At 34.0% G+C, this 19,043-nt stretch overlaps 2 protein-coding genes across 3 annotated transcripts in view; one reads left to right on the forward strand and one right to left on the reverse strand.

Annotated features, from left to right (window-relative positions):
• UBAC2 (UBA domain containing 2) overlaps positions 1 to 19,043 on the forward strand; it is a 251,807-nt gene that overhangs the window by 113,749 nt on the left and 119,015 nt on the right. The window lies entirely within an intron of this gene.
• Positions 1,499 to 18,397, reverse strand: LOC100934607 (G-protein coupled receptor 183). 2 transcript variants are annotated; one of them, XM_003765768.4, is made up of 3 exons: positions 17,894 to 18,397; positions 7,023 to 8,111; positions 1,499 to 1,750 (listed from the first exon to the last, which is right to left on the reverse strand). In XM_003765768.4, exons 2-3 carry the CDS (start codon positions 8,090 to 8,092, stop codon positions 1,744 to 1,746), a joined length of 1,077 nt encoding a protein of 358 aa, XP_003765816.2. In that variant the 5' UTR covers positions 8,093 to 8,111; positions 17,894 to 18,397; the 3' UTR covers positions 1,499 to 1,743. The 2 variants fall into 2 exon arrangements, with proteins under 2 accessions (XP_003765816.2, XP_012401702.1); XM_012546248.3 differs by lacking the exon at positions 1,499 to 1,750 and having other exon boundaries at positions 5,740 to 8,111; positions 17,894 to 18,396.

Genomic DNA, 19,043 nt, shown 5'->3' on the forward strand with positions numbered 1-19,043 from the left:
TGTTTTTACTTGAAAATCTTTTTTGCCTTTCAATATCCCCCACTGAAAAAAATTAAAAATGTAATAATAAATATGCATAAACAAGCAAAACAAATTCTTCCTCTGCTGCCATGTCCAATGAATATGTTTCATTCTGTACCTTGAGTCTTATCTTTGTTTCAAGAGGTAGATTCTCTGGAATCAGGGTTGCTAACAGTTCTTAAGTATCTCCAATTGGTTTGTACATATTTTGTAATGTACAAATTTTTGGTATGTTATCTTCACTAAAATATGAGCTCCTGTTGTTTTGCTTTTCTTTGTATATTCAGTTCTTAGTTTAATGTCTGGCAATCACTCAATTAAAAGTAAGCCAAGAAAGATGACAGGAAAAGATAATGAAGGATATTGGAGGTTATGTGGGAAAACTGGGACACTGATACAGTGTTGGTGGCATTGTGAACAGAAACAGATCCAACTATTCTGGAGAGCAATTTGGAATCATGCTCAAAAGGCCATCAAAATGTGCATACCATTTGACCCAGCAGTGTTTCTACTGGTCTTATATCCCAAAGAGATCTTAAAGGAGGGAAAGGGACCCACATGTGCAAAAAATGTGTGTGATAGTCCTTTTTGTAGGGGCGAGAAACTGGAAACTGAATATGCCCATCAGTTGGAGAATGGCTGAATAAGTTATGGTGTATGAATGTTATGGAATATTATTGTTGTATAAGAATCGATCAACAGGATGATTTCAGAGAAACCTGGAGAGACCTACATGAACTGATGCTGAGTGAAATGAGCAGAACCAGGAGATCATTGTACACGGCAACAAGATTATACAATGATCAAATCTGATGGCTGTGACTCTTTCCAGCAGTGAGATGATTGAGGCCAGTTTCAATGATCTTATGACAAAGAGAGCCATCTACACCCAAAGAGAGGATTGTGGGAACTGAGTGTGGATCACAACATAGTATTCTCACTCCTTTTGTTGTGGTTTGCTTGCATTTTATTTTCTTTCTCATATTTTTAAACTTTTTGATCTGATTTTTCTTGTGCAGCAAGATAATTGTATAAATATGTATGCCCATATTGGATTTAACTTATATTTTTACCATGTTTAACATTAGATGAAATGCCATGTAGGGAAGGGGGTGGGGAAAAGAGGGAGAAAAATTAGAAAAAAAGGTTTTTCAAGGGTTCAATGTTGAAAAATTATTCTTGCATATGTTTTGAAAATGAAAAACTTCAATTAAAAAAAAAGTCAACCAAGAAGTATTTTAAGTGCTTGTTGTTATGTTCCCAGCACCTTGTTAAGTGCTGCCACTACAAATAAATAAAATCAAAGTTTTTGCCCTTAAGGAGCTTAAATTCTAACAGGAAATGACATTATATTAAAGAGCTGAAAAGTGGATAGGAAGGATAAGGAAACCCATGAGGGAGCATGATGGAAAAAGTACTTTGGAATTGAATCTGCAATGTTGCCTGAAAAGGGATAAAGACATGATTGGGTTGGGTGTCCTCTTTAAATGGAAGGTTCTGACACAAACCAGCCAATCAGAAAGTGAAGCCTCAGGGAAAAGAGTACATCCAAGTTGAGAAGTAGTTCCATAGTGAAGAGTTTTCTGTGTAATGGTAGAAGTTAGCCATAGTTGGGCAGAATTCTTCAATATAAGTTCCGTAGCAGTGGTGGATTTCAAAATTGTTTTTTAGAGCAACTTTGTCTTTGGTGTTTCTTTAAAGGATGAATTTCTGGGGCAGGAATCAAGTCCTAGAAAGATTGGATTATAATGAAAAAAACAAGATTCCTTTAGAAGCCATGTATTTGATCAAAATTGCAATTTAAAGTATTTTGTTTCATTTGATTCCCTTTTGAATAATTGAAAGTGAAAATTACCTTTTGGAAAATTTCAAGAAAAAAGATTGACAACTCTTCTAGGAAAATTTGAGTATAATTATATCTAGATATATAAAAGAAAATTTGAATATCATTCTGCCTGAATGATCTTACCAAAATCACTTCCTGACCTTGTGATTTAATATTTTTATAGAATACCTTAAATTACCATGGAACTAAAAAAGTAACCAAAATAGAATTTTTAGCAGCTAATTTAAGATATGTGCTTTCCCTTTTAAGATTCTATGGAGTGAGTGTGTGTATGTGTGTTAAACTGATGCTTAATTCCTGAATTACAAAATTCTTTCCAAAAAGAGAGAGCCTATTTTTAAAACTTGGTTTGAAAATGAATAAAATTTTGAAAATGAAAAAATTAACTTCCTTTATCAGCTAACTTCATCAACTTGTTGACATCATATATATTTAAGTGCCTAGATTAAATTGGAAGCAAGAGGACAGGCAAAATGAGCATATAATTTTGTTACTTAGTAACTAATACCTCATTTTTAATCATATCCCCCTTTCTTTTGATTTTGCTGTAGTATTATAATGCCAGCGAAACTGAGGCAAGATAGAGAGTTTTTAATATTTTATTAATTGGAGAGTATAATTGACTGGACAAGACTCTCGTCTCAAAGTATCCAGCAAGGAATGTGAGTTCTCAATGACATATATAGCCACATGGCTCAGCTACAGGGGTAGAAAAGGCAGAGGCAGAATCAGAACATTGAGAGTGAGAAGTTTCAGGACCATAAATTTGGTTCTAGCAGGAGGGGGCGAAAACTGGAAGCCAGAGTCAGGATGTTTGAATAAACAGAAGTAAAGATGTCAATGAGGTATCTGGGATAGTCTTATCTTTTGTAATATTTTAGAGGGGTAGTGTCATAAATTCTAGAGGGCAGAAGGAGTAAGGAATCAGGAAGTCTGCTCTCCCCCTCATCTTAAGTCTCACATCGACAATTTATAACCTTAGAGCAAATGGTCCTCAGTCTTAATGGACCGGAGAGGGGTTTTACAACTAAAGGGGATTGAGGCAGAACATTTAAGGAAACTGAGGTAGAACAATTCAGGGAAACGGAGGCAGAACCAATTAGGGAAACTGAGTCAGGACAATTAAAGAGAACTGTGGCACAACATTCCACACTATCTCTTCTAAATATTGAAATCATTGAATCCCCTTCCTCTTGATACCCAGGAGGTCTTAGAACCATAATTTTGACTGACTCCACCTGGGAGCAGATGAGGTAGATGAGATTAGAGAAGATGCAAGGACTTATGGCACAACAGTATCTTCTCTGGGATAATCGCCACACTTGCCTTCATGGATTGCACATAGTGAGGGGAGAGAGAGGGGCAAAAAATTGATGCTGGTTGACTAACATAGAAACTAATTTCATGAGTCATGATTGTACAAATGACATCTTTTTTTGTCTATTCTACTTCTGGTAATTCTTATTGAAATAAATAAAAGATTCCCATTCACCAGTGAGAAAATAAACTAGTAACTCCAAATACATTAGAGAGAGGGGCAACTGTTGTTGAGGTTCTTGGAATACCCTTTGGAGCTACACTTCTAAAATTATCACTCATGTACTCCTACTGCTGTGTTTCCCCTTACCTTTCAGCTAGTTAACACATTTAACTCTTTAAAAAAGCATTTACTCAAACAGCTGAGTGAAAATAATAGCCACAAAATATTTACTTTATAAATCTGGGGCATATTCCCACAAATACACACCATATCCATGAGAAAAGTAAGTTTAAATTTAGAGGATAATGTCATTAGAGCAACTCAAGAGCCCTTGGTTCTACAGGGCCAGGAAGGTCTTTCTGTTCATGGAGCCCTTATATAGCTGCCTTTACATAATGTTCTAAAGTCTGCTCCTCTGTGCTGCTCAACTCCCAATTATTAGGAACTGGACTCTCTCGAAGTTTTGGTCATCTTTCTTTGCTGCCAAAATTCTGTTCCTTGAAGCTGTTTCTAACCTGTATTTCTAGAAATGATTGCCTGTCTATCATTCTCTGTTTCTTTTATTGTAGCTTAAAATCTCTCCAATCAATGAATTCACAATGAACTCACTTGCTATCTTCCTCTGGGCAAGTCTCTGCTAAACCGAAAGGTAGGGAAAAAAGGATTTTTCCAGGAGACTTCTCTTCCACAGAGAGCTCTGGATCCTGTACTGACTGTACTTCCTAGGCTTAACTGTTTAAAGCCCCCAGGGGTGAGGCTAATATGTTTACTCAGCCACTTAAGTTGTGCCCTCTCATTTATTTCCTCAAAGAACTGGCTTGTATCTCATAAATGTGTAGTCACAGTTTTACAACTAGTTTAAAACCTTCTTTACAGTATTATAACTGAATCATCTATGGCTAAATCCGGTGACAGAGAAGGAAGAAGAGAAGAAAAGAATATGCCCTCTTTCCTTGAACTACTATTAATATTACTATTGGTTCAAATAACTTTAATTATATAGTAGCAATAGAAGTGAATGATCTTTTTGAACTATTCATACTTTATAAAATTTTCTCATTTTTCTCAAGACAGAAAATCATATCCCTTGTCGTTTGTACTAGTGTTAAGAACATCATAAATGTTTCAAATGGCTTTAACTGTGCCATTTAATGTAACCTAGAAAGCCACTTTTTACACCGTAGTTTCCACATCTATAAAAATAGGACTTATAAATCCTGTAAAATCTACCATACAAGATTGTTGTGAGATTCCAATGAAGTAATTTTAAAGTAATGCAAAAATTTCAGCTACTATTGTCATTATTATCATCATCACCATCAATTGGCATTTGAAGAAACAAAAGCAAGATATTTAGATGGAGCAGGGTAAAGAACTTGGTTAGTCGGGTATCTTTACTCTGCTTGTAGTTGTTGCCTCTGTTTTTTCCGTGGTCTATTGTGAAGATAGTAACTTTCTGATTTTTTTTTTTTTTTTTTTTGAGGTTCCACCTTTCCTTGTGTTTTACCCATCCAGAAATAGTCTGTGCACATTAACTCAGTTGTACTAAATTATACAATAAGGGGCTAAAAAAAAAAATGAGACTGCAAATGAGATTTCAAATTTTTCATTTTGAAAATACAATCTATAGTAGTTCTTCATTAATACTGTCATTTTAATTGTCATCTAATTAATCCTGTTAAGTAACAGGATTCTTCATCTGTCCCAATGGCTTCTTTTTTCCTATCTCTGTTTTGCATTCTGTGAAAAATTGATGCTGGTTGACTAACATAGAAACTAATTTCATGAGTCATGATTGTACAAATGACATCTTTTTTTGTCTATTCTACTTCTGGTAATTCTTATTGAAATAAATAAAAGATTCCCATTCACCAGTGAGAAAATAAAATTATCCCCAGAATGCAGAAAACAAAACAAAACAACAACAACAAAAAATCCACCCTTATTTCTAACATGTTTTTCCTTTAGCCTTTGAAATCGGTTTTATTCCCATTTTACAGATGAGGAACTTCTTATGACTGTCCTCCCTTTCCTCTTCTCCTGTCTTCCCATACTCTGGATTGACTGCTTCGTTTATAATTAAAGTTAGAACTGATGCTTCTCATTGCTTCAGCTGTTGTTGCTAGTTCTAGTGCTGCTTTGCTGATGTCATGCTTCTGAAAGACTCTCAGGAAGAGAGTATTGGAAGCACTAAGGAACAGAATCATAATTTTGAAACATCTAGCCTTCTATTCCAATATTGGTTTAAGATAAAGTTTTGTGATTAAAAAATGCCAAATATATTTTTGAGGGAGAATCCAGGATTATAAAAAGATATAATTAAAGCAGATATATTAGCATTTTTACATTTAAAATATACAAGATGAAGATATTAGCTCCAAATACATTAGAAAGAAAGGAAAGAAAGGAAGAAGTACTTGGAAGGGAAAACAGATCAAACCATTTTTGGGTTTTTTTTTTTTTGTTTTTTTTTTTGTCTGTAACTGACTTGTATCTCTAATGTTAGATTCTAAACTTTCTGGCTATTTTACATGTTAACTTGGTTATATATTTTTGTTGATGGTTATTATGCTTATATCATTTTAAAAAAGAAAATAAAATATTTCTTAATAGAAAATCAAGGACTAGTCAATCCGGGGCAATTCTTCCTGTGATCTCATGTATCTAGTTTAATCATTATCTTAACTTTTTGCATGCTATTGATAATTTCTAGGCCTCATTAATACAAAAACACAGTTGGCAGTAACAGAGAGATTCTATCCCAGAGACATAATTTTTTTGTTTACAAAGTAGTTCGTTTAAAAGTTTTATATTATTATCTCAAAGTTAAAGGTCTATACATGTGAGATAAATTGCTAGAAAGAAACCATAATTTCTTCTAATAACTTCATGAAACTTTTAATATTTACATAAATGTCTTTATAGTATCAGTTTAAATTTTATAAATGACAATATCATCAGTTAATTGTTATACAGAAACTTTCTTATTAAAATAATTCCATTTAATTCCATGCAAATTGAATTCCATTTTATTATTTTATAACAAGGTTAAAAAATCAACTAATACATACTTTACTTATTTGATTAGCAAGTAAACCTTAATTGCATAGTAGTTATAGTAGTCAGTAGACTCTGAACCTAGAGCCAGAAAAGACTTCTCTTCTGTTATTCTGGACAAATCACTTAACCTTTCAGTGCCTCATGCAATTCCCTAGAATATATCTACTGAGTTATAGATATACTTTAGGTGGAGGGATTTCTTACAATTGGAATTCCCCACAATACGGAAATTATGGATCTTTTAGGATATTTATGTCATTTACTTTTATATAATATTTCTTTTTTTTTTTTTATCTTTTTCTATTGGGACTCAAATCTTTCTACATTTATTAAATTACTTTTTTCCCCCTTTAGTTCAGTTGGTCCAGTTCTCAAAATATGTTGGAGAGGATAGTATCTTAGATTCATCATGTCATAGAATCATTGTCATTGGCAATAGTTGAAGAACCTTTGTTATATGACACTCTGCCTTTGGGGGTTTTCTTTTTTCTATACCCATTACTTTGTATGGGTATTTTGAATTTTGGAAAATTCACATTACCCTGGGAGAGAGGTTCTTAAAAATTAATTGAACAGAAATTTTTCTTGAAAACACAACATTTTATACTTCATTACCTCCCGTTTGAAGACTTAGAGTAGATCATTGCTTGATTTTCTGTCATTTCACGTGAGTTTTCATCAGGAGCTGACTTAATAGCACTTGAAATTGACACACTGACTTGACGTTTCAGCATTTTCATTACTCTTCTTTTGTAACCTTTACATGCAAAGAAATATATAAAAGGGTCCATGCAGCAGTTGAAGTTCATCAGGCATATAGTAATATGGAGGGAAATCTGGAATATATGTTGTTCTTTACAGTCTGGTTCTTTTTGCAGCTTCTTAATCATATGTTGGATAATTGCAATATGATAAGGTGTGAAACAGACAATAAAAACAATAATTATGAAAACAATTGTATTGAGAGCCTTTTTGTTTACCCCTGATTTCTCAGTTAGTGGATTTTGTTTGGCAGTTTGGAAAAGTTTACAACAAATTTGAGAATAGCAAATTAGTATGATTACAAGTGGAATAGCATAACCTATTAAACAGGCACCAAGAAGAATCCAGGGAAGATTTTGTATTTCTTCAAAGTTTGGATATTCCATGCATGTTATCCTTCCATTTTCTTCCTTTGACATAGAATGTATGAGTAGTGGCAGCGTTTGACCAAATACAAGAATCCAGACAAAAATACACACACATTTGGCATGTTTGGTTCTTTTCATCTTGTTGTATCGAAGAGGGTGGACCACAGCAAAGAATCTGTCGATGCTCAAACAAGTCATGAAGTTCACACCTGCATAAGCATTAATGTAAAATATAAGGGCAGTTATCCTACAGGAGCTTTCACCAATTCTCCAGTCAAATCCCAAAGCATAGTACGCTATCCGGGTTGGCAGAGCAGTAGTAAAAAGTATATCAGATATGACAAGGTTTGTTGAATAAAGAGTGGTGGAATTGATTTTTTTTCTGTTCTGAAAAATGACAGACAAGGCCAGTAAGTTGCCAAGGAGTCCAACGATGAAGATGATGATATAATGAAGAGGCATTAAGATCTTTGCTATATTTTGGTGTGCATAAAGGTCACAGTGCGATATATTTGTTGGAGAAGTAGTAAAAGGTGTTGTGAAGTTGGTTTCCATTTTTGCTGGAATTTAGGTTCTGTGGGGGGAGGAAGTTAAAGCAGATAATTAGTTAAAAGAATCATAAAATATAAAAGTAGAAGTCTGTAGATTTGTGTGACAACTTTTCCTTTTCATCTGAAATTTAGCAATTGCAAAATGAAGGTTGGGGGTGTAAACAGAGCTTAAGAGTTATGAAGTTAAAAATTCATGTCACAATCATAGCTTTGTAAAAAGCTGGGGAAGTCCTGGGCAAGAGAATTACATCAACGCATAAGATGAAGCTTGTTTTATGGTATAAGAAAAACACTGGCTTCTTAGTGTGAAATTCCCCTTCTTCATTCTGAATCACTGTATGATTAAAATAAAATGACCTGTGAAGCCCCCTACATGGCAGGCAAGCATAGAACTATGGTTTTAAACTGAATTTCAGTTGGACATTTTAATACATAGTTCCTATCACTGCCAGGAAATGAAATTAGTCATACATTTAGAAGACTGTGAGGGTTACCACAATGATCTGATTTGTGTCAGAAAAGTGTGAGAAGCAGGCTCAAAGCTTCTTGATAAACTAAAGGTGTTGTTTTTAAGTTCTAAAGGAAAAGGGAAAAACACTAAGAAGCACCAGAGAAGCATGCATTTGAGGAAATGGCAGAGTCGTGAATTCCCTGTAATTCTTTCTGAAAGGAATCCAGTTATCCATCAGGAGACTCTGCACACAAATTTGTTTTCTAAAGGAGACCATTGAATTAGCAAAAAATCTCTGCATTTCCAACAGTGATACTGCTCACTTTACATCTAGTACCTTATAAATGTCACCCCCAAGATCCATCTACCTTCGTGGATAGTGTAGACACCCATAGTACCTTTATGATTTTAACACATTCATATCTTTGTTTTTACTTGGGCTACACTCTAAACAAGTTGGGCTGTTTTCTGTCTTTACACAGCTTGGGTTTTTCTATCTCCATGCCTTTGTTACTGTTTACTCTTTTTTGTTTTTATGTTCCCATTACAACCTCCCAGTTTGGACCTGTTAAGAGTCCTGTCTAGCCTTGAAGTGACAGGTAAATGTGCAGCCTCTTCCATGAAGCATGTCCATAGTCTTCTCTAATCATTAATGATTCTTCTCATCTCCACACTTGTGTATTGCTTGATCTGTATGTACCTCTCTGCTGATAGTCCTCAGCTTGTATCACTCTCGTCTTATTATCTGACATATTTCTCAGTTAGATTGTGAGCTCTTTGAAACCAAGGACTACACCATGTCTTATTTAACCTTCATTATTTTCCCCAGTACTTAGTAGTAAATGTTTAATGAATGTTTGTTGCAGGTAGATATATCTTGTAAGAAAAGTATATTTTTGGAGAAAGGCTACATGCAAGTTATATTAAGGAAATGAAAATAGGAAATTGGTGGGGTGGCATGAAGATTCCAGACAAGGGGTGTAGTTTAGGAAAAGGCAATGTGAAAATTTGAGCTTCCTTTTATTATAATCTTATTTCTGAGTAAAATGTTGCTTTTCAAAAATTGTAGCCACAGCACCCTTTTTAATGTTATCATTTATAAAATATTTCAAAACTCAGTTTACTGAGAAATGTCATTTAAAAGGAGCATTATAGAGTTAGTCTGATAGCTCTCTCTGTGTCTCATAGCACTCTCTCTGTCTCTGTCTCTGTCTCTGTCTCTCCCCCATCTCACACACACACACACACACACACACACACTCTCTCTCTCTCTCTCTCTCTCTCTCTCTCTCTCTCTCACATTCATTACATGATGGCTGTGAAAGTGAAAGTTATAGGAATCAAGGCTAATTATTATCTGTAACTCTATAGGGATTGACCTAGAACTCTTATCTAGGTTTTGAGTCATTTGTATTTATACTCTATTATATGGATCTGAACTTGTTTTGTATCTATTTTATTCTCAAGTATTCTGAATTATGTAACTGTTAGGCAATTTCTGTATATAGGAGGGTTACATCAAGTAAATTTGAAATCATGGTACCTTGTAATTTTGAATAGGTAGGGAAAAAAAACTAATAGATTTTCTCAAAATTGTTCTTTCCTGAGAATTTGCAAATGTTGCTATAGGCATGGTACTTTCTAGCTGAAGAAAAAAAAAATATGCCACTGTGGCCTGTGTATTTTTCTTGTACTTGTGGGGTGCTTTCACAGATGTGAGGCTGTTAAGAGTGATATGGGAAATTGCAGATTTCTTCTGTACCTCAAAACAAATTTCTCCACTGGAGAAATTTAACCAACAAGCTCTGTAGAAACTATCCTTAGCTAGTCTAAAATCTTGAACAAAAAGGTGGCAAATGTTATTTCTGCTTTCTTACTAAAGCTTGTTGCTTTTAAATCACTTCTTTCAATGTAGTGGTTTGAAAAAAACATATAATCCCCCTCCCCCCAAAAAAGCAGCTATAGAATTATTTGCAAGTAAATGTAATGTGGTTGAGGAACTATGTATGTATATTTATCTATGTGTGCCTTGTAGGCAGTGGCTAATAGAGTTGTTCATATCTCTTCTGATTTTATCGTCTCATTTTTGTATAACCAGACATGTTGAACAGACATACTCTTTCTAGCTACACAAAAAGAAAAGAAAAATTCAAAAACTTAGTTGACTAGAATGTAAGACAAACTATTTAAGGATTAATGTAATTTATGTCTTAGAAATGATATTTTTTAGGAACAGCTTTTGAGTTTGTATAATTTTGGATCTGTATTACTATATTATTCTGCTTTCTTTATTTCAGCTACTAGATAGAATATATTATTAATTTCATTTTGATGCATGCACTTAAAAATACTAAAATATTCAGAAATTAACTCTGGCCTGCACCAACTAATTTCCTAAAAAGGCTAATGCAACTTTCTAAAGTACCTAGTCAGGCCAGCCTTTAGGTAAATTGTGAAGTTAGTAGTTCGTTTTAGTGCTGCAATATCTACATTTTATTCATTTTTTTGGCTTTAGTGATCTATCCTTTGTCTACTTTTGTTTTCTTAATAGGGGCCCATGGGTGGCACAGTGTCACTCTGGAGTTTTCCCTGGACTCAGAAAGATTCATCTTCCTGGAGTTTTAGTTCTGGGCTCAGCTACTTACTAGCTATGTGACTTTGGACAAGTCACTTAACCCTATTTGCCTCAGTTCCTCATCTGTAAAATTAGCTGGAGAAGGAAATGGCAAACCACTCCAGTATTTCTGCCGAGAAAACCCCAAATGGGGTCACAAAGAGTCAGACATAACTGAAGAACTGCCTAAGCCACAACAAAAATGATCTTAATGCCCTCATATTCTTTCTCTCTTTCCATTCTCCAAACATGAGTACTTCTGAGATTATTCATGTATGTTATGGTTCATATAACTAGCAGCTGTAATATTGCCCTTTCAGATATGTTTGTTCTTCAGTAGAAATCATAATCATAAATTAAAGGAATTAATCTTGAACAGGCAAATCCAGTTTATGGGGAATGATTTTCTTCCCTTCTCAGGAGGTTATGAAATGATATAGGTTTGCTACCTACCTTTGAGGCTGGTCCTGCCCCAGTTATAGCTTACACACTAGGAAAAGCTAGCTTTTTAGGAATCTGAAATATTATGTGATATAAAGATACTTCAAGGAAGATATATTTGAAAAGACAGAACCACAGAATCAGACTTATAAGCATGAGTTAGAATTTGTCTATTACCAAATAATGATTACTTTTAAAAAATCAAACTTTTTTTATTTGTGTATAGTCTCAGTTCTTTGACTTATTCTTTGGGACCAAAGCAGGGAAGAAGAAACTAATTCATTCAGAGGAAGGAGAAAAAAATAAGAAATGTGAAAAATTAGGTGGAATAGGAGTCCTAGGGAACATTTTTTTTTTTTTTAAATTGTGGAACCGATGGGAAGTAGAGAAAGTGACAGAAGAGTATGTTGATCACTTTACTACAACAGGTTTGTCTCACTAATGTTCCTTGAGCATAATATACCTGTTAGGCAAAAAAGAATCTGTCATCAGGTCTCTCCTCTAATTACCTGGTTTTCTAAGGTCTAATGTTTGTCAATTATTTCTATAAACTGTCTTATGCATTGGCAGTTGAGTGACATCCAGTAGTTCAACACAATTCTATCTATAGAATAAGGAAATTCAACACCACCAAGTTTCCTTATTTGTTTAGTAGAATGAGCCATGGTATTTTGCATCTTACTTAACATCTTTTGTAAACAAAAAATCTAAAAACCAAATGTGAAATGACTTAGGTGGCTGGCTACCTGCTGTTAATTTACTAGCAAAGTTGGTTTAAAACAAAAACATGGTTCTCTATCCATTTGGATTGTATGAATTGTCTTGTAAAATACCACTGTTTTTCCCTCTTTCCCCCAATAGAATACAAACTCCTTGAGATCAATTTGTACCCCCAACTTTTAGCACAGTATCCTGAACCGATTAGAATGAAATTCACATACATTAATAATGGTGATCTCAGGTAATTGAATTAAATCAACTTTTCATACTGTTTATGAGACAATTCTTCATTTGCTTAAGTTGAGTTAGTTTTCTCTATTCCTATGCTTCTTTAAAAAAAATGCAGGGTATGTTTTTAGGAAAAACTAATAGTTCCGTGAGGGTGTACCTCTCTAAAACTAAAAAGCTTGTAGATGGTTTAGATTTCTGAAGTCCTCTTTAATTGCTTACAGAGGTTTCTTTCCTCTGGACTGTATGTGTGCAGCAAACATTGAAGTAGCAACATTATCCTTTATTAAGTCCCAGTTGCTTCTTTTCAAAAATAATTCATCCTGTAACCTGCAGGTAGTCACCAATCTGCCTCTGAGATCAATCAGGTATAAAATGAAACAGTAGGAGAAAAATAAGTTTCCTTTTGCAAAAACTGGCTTTACCATTCTTTTGTTCCCTATCACAGTCACCTTTATCTAGTATGTAAGTAAATTTAGTTATGTTTATAGTCTGTATCCCATAGGACAGTAGATTTAAAGATTGAAGAGAATGCCTAGGGCAGTGAGGCCAACTTCCTCCCTTTACATATGAGGAGACTGAGACAATCTTGCTGGTAGTCAGGTGCACAGCAGCCTTTGAGCCCAGCTGGGTTCTCTGAGTTATATTTCTGTCTCCGGCCACTATGACTTTTCATTGAAGAAATGAAAATTTATCAAATGAAAGGATTATCAAGAAAGCTGAGTAGAAAGTGTCTTATATTGATTATCTTGTTAAATACAGAGTTGAATCGGAATTTTGCATTTCCTAGAATCCCAGACTTTGACCCTAGAGGAGAAATCACCCTGTCTATACCTGAGTCTCTGGACTTGTCCCTGGTTGTCAAGCTGCTGTGTGACCATTTCTAGAGGCAGAAGCTTCATTACCTCAAGAAAGAAATGCATTCCAGTTCTGAAGGTTCCATTCTCTCTTTATAACGAACCTCAGTGAATCTCCTTTTAATTTCTACCTATTGGTTCTTGCTTTTTCACCTAGATTTACAGAGGAAAAAGGTACTTATTCATATTTTATCCTTTTAAATGTATAAAGACAATTCTGCTTTCTAATTCTTCTCTTTTGTATAAAGTTTCCCAGTTCAACCATTTCTCATTTGGCATAGTTTCTAGATTTTTTGCCATCATGGTCTTCCTCATTTTGTCTTATAACAATTTGTCAACATCCCTTTGAGATGTGTTATCTAGAAAAGAACTCAGCAGGACAGATAAGGTCTGATCAGCACAGTTAAATTGGTCTCTTACTTCCCTAGCTCTCTTTCTTCTCTTTTTTACTTAGTCTTTTTTCATTTCTTTCTTATAAAGCTGAGACTAGAGTATGAAAACTGCTGGTCAGTCTTACCATCAAAAAAGACAAATAAAGAAAGGCCTGCTGTGTTATGCTATTAAAGTATATGTAGAAATACAGTCAAATGCCAAGATGGTGCATGCCTTGGGCTCCCATAAAAGTGTTTTAGGCCAGGAATCTGAAAACCTGAGTTCAGGTGCTAGCTTTGTCCAACACCCAGTCATTGTTTGACCACAGGTAAGAACTTCACACCTTCCTTTCCTCCTCCAGCAAATGAGCTCATGTTGCCTTCCTTCTAGGGTGGGTGTAAGGAAACCATTCTATAAATTCAAATGTTAGGGTCTTAATTTCTGTTTTAATAATAGCATTTATATAGTACTTTATGTATGTTATCTCATTTGATTCTCACAACAACTCTATAAGCAAGGTGCTATTATTAGGAAACTGAGACACATAGAGGTGAAGGGGCTGCCCAGGGTCACAGCTTTTTTGGTGTTGTTTTGTAAGACATTTAGAGTTAAGTGACTTGCCCAGGGTCACACAGCTTTTAAGTGTCAAGCATCTGTGATCAGATTGATCTCAGGGCCTGCTTTATTCCAGGATCAGTGCTCCATTCTCTGCAGCATCTACCTGCCCATCACACAACTTTGAGGTGTCCGAAGCAGGACTTAAAATCCCTTCTTCCTGACTGACTGCACCATCTAGCTGCTTCAGCAATCTATGATTTCATCAGAATTGTGTCCCCTCTCCATTGGTGCAGATTTTAACTACTTTCTGCTCCAGCATAGATGATGGGAATCACAGGATGTTCTTGTTGGAAGGGATCTTTGGGTGCACTTAGACCATGTTATCTTCAAAAAGGGAATTTCCACTGTCTGTATCTGACAAGTGGCTATCTACCTTTTGCTTAAAGAACCCTTCTGAGTGGGGAAAGGCTCTGCTCCCTGAGATAACCTCCTTCTGGTTCTGGACAGCTCTGTCAGGAAATTCCTGACATCAAGGCTAAATTGGAATTTCTACCTTTTACTTCCAGTGCTGCCCTCTAGGCCCAAACAGAACAAATTTACTTGCCCTTTCAGGTTCCAGCTGTTTAGATACATCCTCAAATTCTTCAACTGATCATCATGTAACATAAAATCAAGGTCTTTTACTTTCCCGGTTGCTTTCCTTTGGAACTATCCAATTTATCAATGTTTTCTAAACTGTGTCAATTAGAACTAAATGCAATTTTCCAGATATAGTCTGACCTGGGCAGAATTTAGCACCTTGTTTTTAAAAACCATGTCTCCCAATAGAAGCCCAGGACTACAATGGCCATATCAAACTGCATATTGAGCTTGTGGTCCAGTAAAACCCCTAGATTATCTTTAGACAAACCACTATGTAGTCAATCTTCTCCCATTTCTACTTATGATGTCAGTTCATTATATATTCAGATTTTAATGATTTATAACCAAAATGATTGATTTTTTTTTTCTGGTGGCCAATTACTATTATCAGATTTATAGACTTATCACATAAAAGAGATGTCCTGTCCATGGCACATGATGTGACTTTAGCATGACAGTGACTAATAAGTATAATAAGACAGGTCAAGTCTAGCAATAACGATTCTTTATTAGTTTTATTAATGTTTATATAATCTTATGAGCTAACCTCAGAGTACTTCAATAAATATTAATAACACTAATTTTTTCTGTTTCTACCTATTAGCTTATTTATAATTTCCCTATTAGTAAGCAGAGATAAGGTATTAAATGCTTCTCTTGTCCTTATGTAAAAACTAATGTTTAGAAAGATTCTGTGATTTGCCCAAGAATTGTAAGTTATGTAAGTTATTAAGACATGAATCCAGTTTGCATGGTTTTCAGGCTGAGATTTTCTGTTATCCAATAATGGCTATTTGATATAGATACTTTTTTTCTCCTCTCATCCCATATACTTTGTAAGAGGAGAATTCTTCTTATACATATTTACTTCTTATAAAACAAATACTGCACAGGAGTATAATTGAAGATATTTGTAATTAGTTATATTTTTGCTCCCAAACACTATTATGATTTGAGATCAAGAAGCAGTTTCAGATTTTGATTTATAGTCACTACCTAGCCAGGAAAAGACAAAGAATTAAATAGCAAATAGTGATGGAACCATTTTTGTAAGCAAATTTAATTTACTTTTATATGTAACTATTTAGTAGTAAATATATGATTTTGACAGTCTTTTATAGTCAGAAAAGGGTACATAAAGTTTGATAGGAAAGAAGACATAAGACCACACATTGAAATCAAAGATAGAACTCTTCTGGAGATATGTAGCCATGCTGGGTTGTTGCAATGGTCCAGAAATCTCCAAGGTGGATAGTTAGTCCTTGATGCCCTTAGCATGTTCAAGTATAGGTCCTTAATTAGGTTTTCTCTTGTGCTTTCAATGTATTTACCTAAAATTTTTGATGAAAGCAACTGAAGCTGATGGGTGATTCCTCTTATAAATTCTTACTTTTGGGTTCATTGGGATTTTCTATATGCACCAGTAACAAGTGCTAAAAATGTTTAAATTGAGAATCAGCAAGTATTTATAATAAAGCATCTACCATATGTCTATAAATGTTTTTTGACTTTGCTGAAGAATGACATTTATCCATTGATAAAAAATATATACATTCTAAATAGAGTTTTTGTATAAAAATCTCTTTGTAAGTAGATTCTAAAAATTTTGGTCATTCAGTCTTTTCCTTTTTTTCTCAATTTGAGGTATTCTTGAATGAAACATAAACTCACATATTCATGCTTACCAGGAGTTATTTTCTTTGGCCTGATACTGGTTTAAAATGTTATTATAAATCTTAGTCATTTATGTAGATTCTCTTGAAACTTCGCTTTATCCTTTAATTTCCCATTAAACCTAATTCAGTTTCTTATCATTTACTGAAGTTATTTTGTATTGTCTTCTATGCTACATTTTTTTTCTTCTCTATTAGATGATAAATTCCTTGGTTGAGGGCAGGGACAATTTCTTATTCAGAATCTTGTATACAGTATTTTTAGAATGAACAGAAGAATGAGTGAATTTTTCTAGTTTCTTTTCATTGAATGTGACTGTGCAACATACATGGAGTGATTAGGAGTCAGAATTAATTTGATTAATACAGAAAAAAATTAATAAAAAGATTAAAAAGGATAAAGAAAAGTATTTACACAACAGAGGAAAACATAAGAGAAAATTAAGTTCGATTTTTGTTTTATATTGAACAATAGATACATTTTGAGAATGCTTAAAAACTTTTTTTTTTTTTTTTTGCTGAAGCAATTGGGGTTAAGTGACTTGTCCAGGGTCACATAGCTAGGCCATATTAAGTATCTGAGACCAGATTTCAACTCACATAGTCCTGATTTTAGGGCTGGTGCTCTATCCACTGTGCCACCTAGCTGCCTATGCTTAAAAGTTTTAAGGACTGATTTTAAAAGGCATGAAAAAGAAATTTAAAAGACCTTAGGAGTCTTATGTTTTGGGAAGAAATTCTCTTAATTGCATTCCTAGCAGAAAAAAATCTTGGAGATATCACTGTCCTAAACTCACTATTACACTCTTTGAAGATTGATTTTTAAAAGGCTTTCTTCTTTCAGTAAGGAAGTTCAAAGATTAGTTCTCAGTGCATAAAACACTAATTCATTTCTTTATTGTTTTACCTATTAAATATTGTCATTTTATCAGTTTATATAACTACATAGATTACACAATAATTATTAATTTAAAGTTTTGGTTTTTTTTTAAAGCAGACCTATTTTTGGCATGTTTGTTTGTCTTGTCTATCTTGCCTATGCTGAGTAGTTAACAGGAAAGGATTATTAATACTACCTATTGGTTCCCTATAGCAAAGGTATAAATTAATAGTATAACATCTTCATGAAAATATATGTAGCTAGTCAGTAAATTAAATTCTTTCACTTATTTGAGAAACTGAATATTTCAAAAACATTAACTTAAAAAATTCCTACATAATTGATAAAGCACAACAATGTTCTACTTACATGTTAGTGATTTTTTAGGTCCTTTGTGAAGCAGTGATACTTGGCAGAGTGACTGCAGGAAACTAAAGCTTATTGCTCTTGTCATATTTGAAGGAAGAGCATCTACTGATATCCTTTTATGGTGTTCCTTTTTTTTTCATCATCCTGTTACTGAATATAGTAGCCCTGATGTGCACATGTGCATAATTTTAAATGGGAAGTGAAATGACTCGTGTCCTGCTGCAGTTTGAATCTGGCAAAAGTCCCTTGGAATTTATGAATTACTGATTTTTTTTAGGTGGAACTTTATAAAATTTTTAGTTTGGACCTTTTTTCTTTTTAATTTAGAAGTGATTAAAGAACCTAAAAATGAGGTATAGATTTTTTTATGTCCTTTATCCATATTATATGTGAATATATATTTTTTCCCAAGATACTAGGTGACCAGCTTAGTTACCTGCTATGTGTGAACTCTGTTGAAGTTTATGAAGTGAATAAGTAACTAGAAAGGAGATTATTTGCAGTATATAGGAGGAGTTTAGATAGGGTTTTTTAAGTATGAGAGTGAAGACTGATAACTGGGAGTCTGTGGAGAGAAGATACACTTTAGAAATAAAAGCAGAGAAAGGGATGAGATTTCTAATTGTAGTATCTCTCTGATTGCTGAAGGCATCCTATCAGAGCTTTCTGAGGCATGTATCTAGCAACACTTTTGCCTCTTGGAGAAATCTACTTTGTTTCCTATTAAGCTAGGAACAGTTAATCTCAATTTCATTTTGACTGTCAATAAGGAAGGCAGATAATATGTTGTTAAAAAGTACTAAATTTTATCTTGTCTCTTTTCTGTTATCTGGCTCCTTCCTGAGGTCATTAAATTGTTTCCATTTGATGAACAGAATTTATTGTATTTTTAAAAGTAAGGCATGCATAATGAGCACAAATGACTTCTGTCTCTTGTTACTTAATTAAAATGAGTGTAGAAAAAGGCATATTTATCAAATATGCATCTGCCATAAAGCTAGAAAGGATTGTTAATAAATTATATAAAATGAGATTAAGCAGGATCTTGGCAGGCTGGAGCAATAGATTGAAACTAAAGTGAAACTTGGTGGTAATTGTAACATCATCTTTAGCTTTAAAACAAAATTGGGTTGTGATTGTAGAATTAATT

Source organism: Sarcophilus harrisii, chromosome 3, assembly GCF_902635505.1.
Source record: "Sarcophilus harrisii chromosome 3, mSarHar1.11, whole genome shotgun sequence".
NCBI classification, from domain to species: domain Eukaryota; kingdom Metazoa; phylum Chordata; class Mammalia; order Dasyuromorphia; family Dasyuridae; genus Sarcophilus; species Sarcophilus harrisii.

What these genes read in the sequence shown, in the direction of transcription:
- LOC100934607 (XM_003765768.4), bottom strand. Translation starts at nt 8,092, where the DNA reads ATGGAAACCAACTTCACAACACCTTTTACTACTTCTCCAACAAATATA.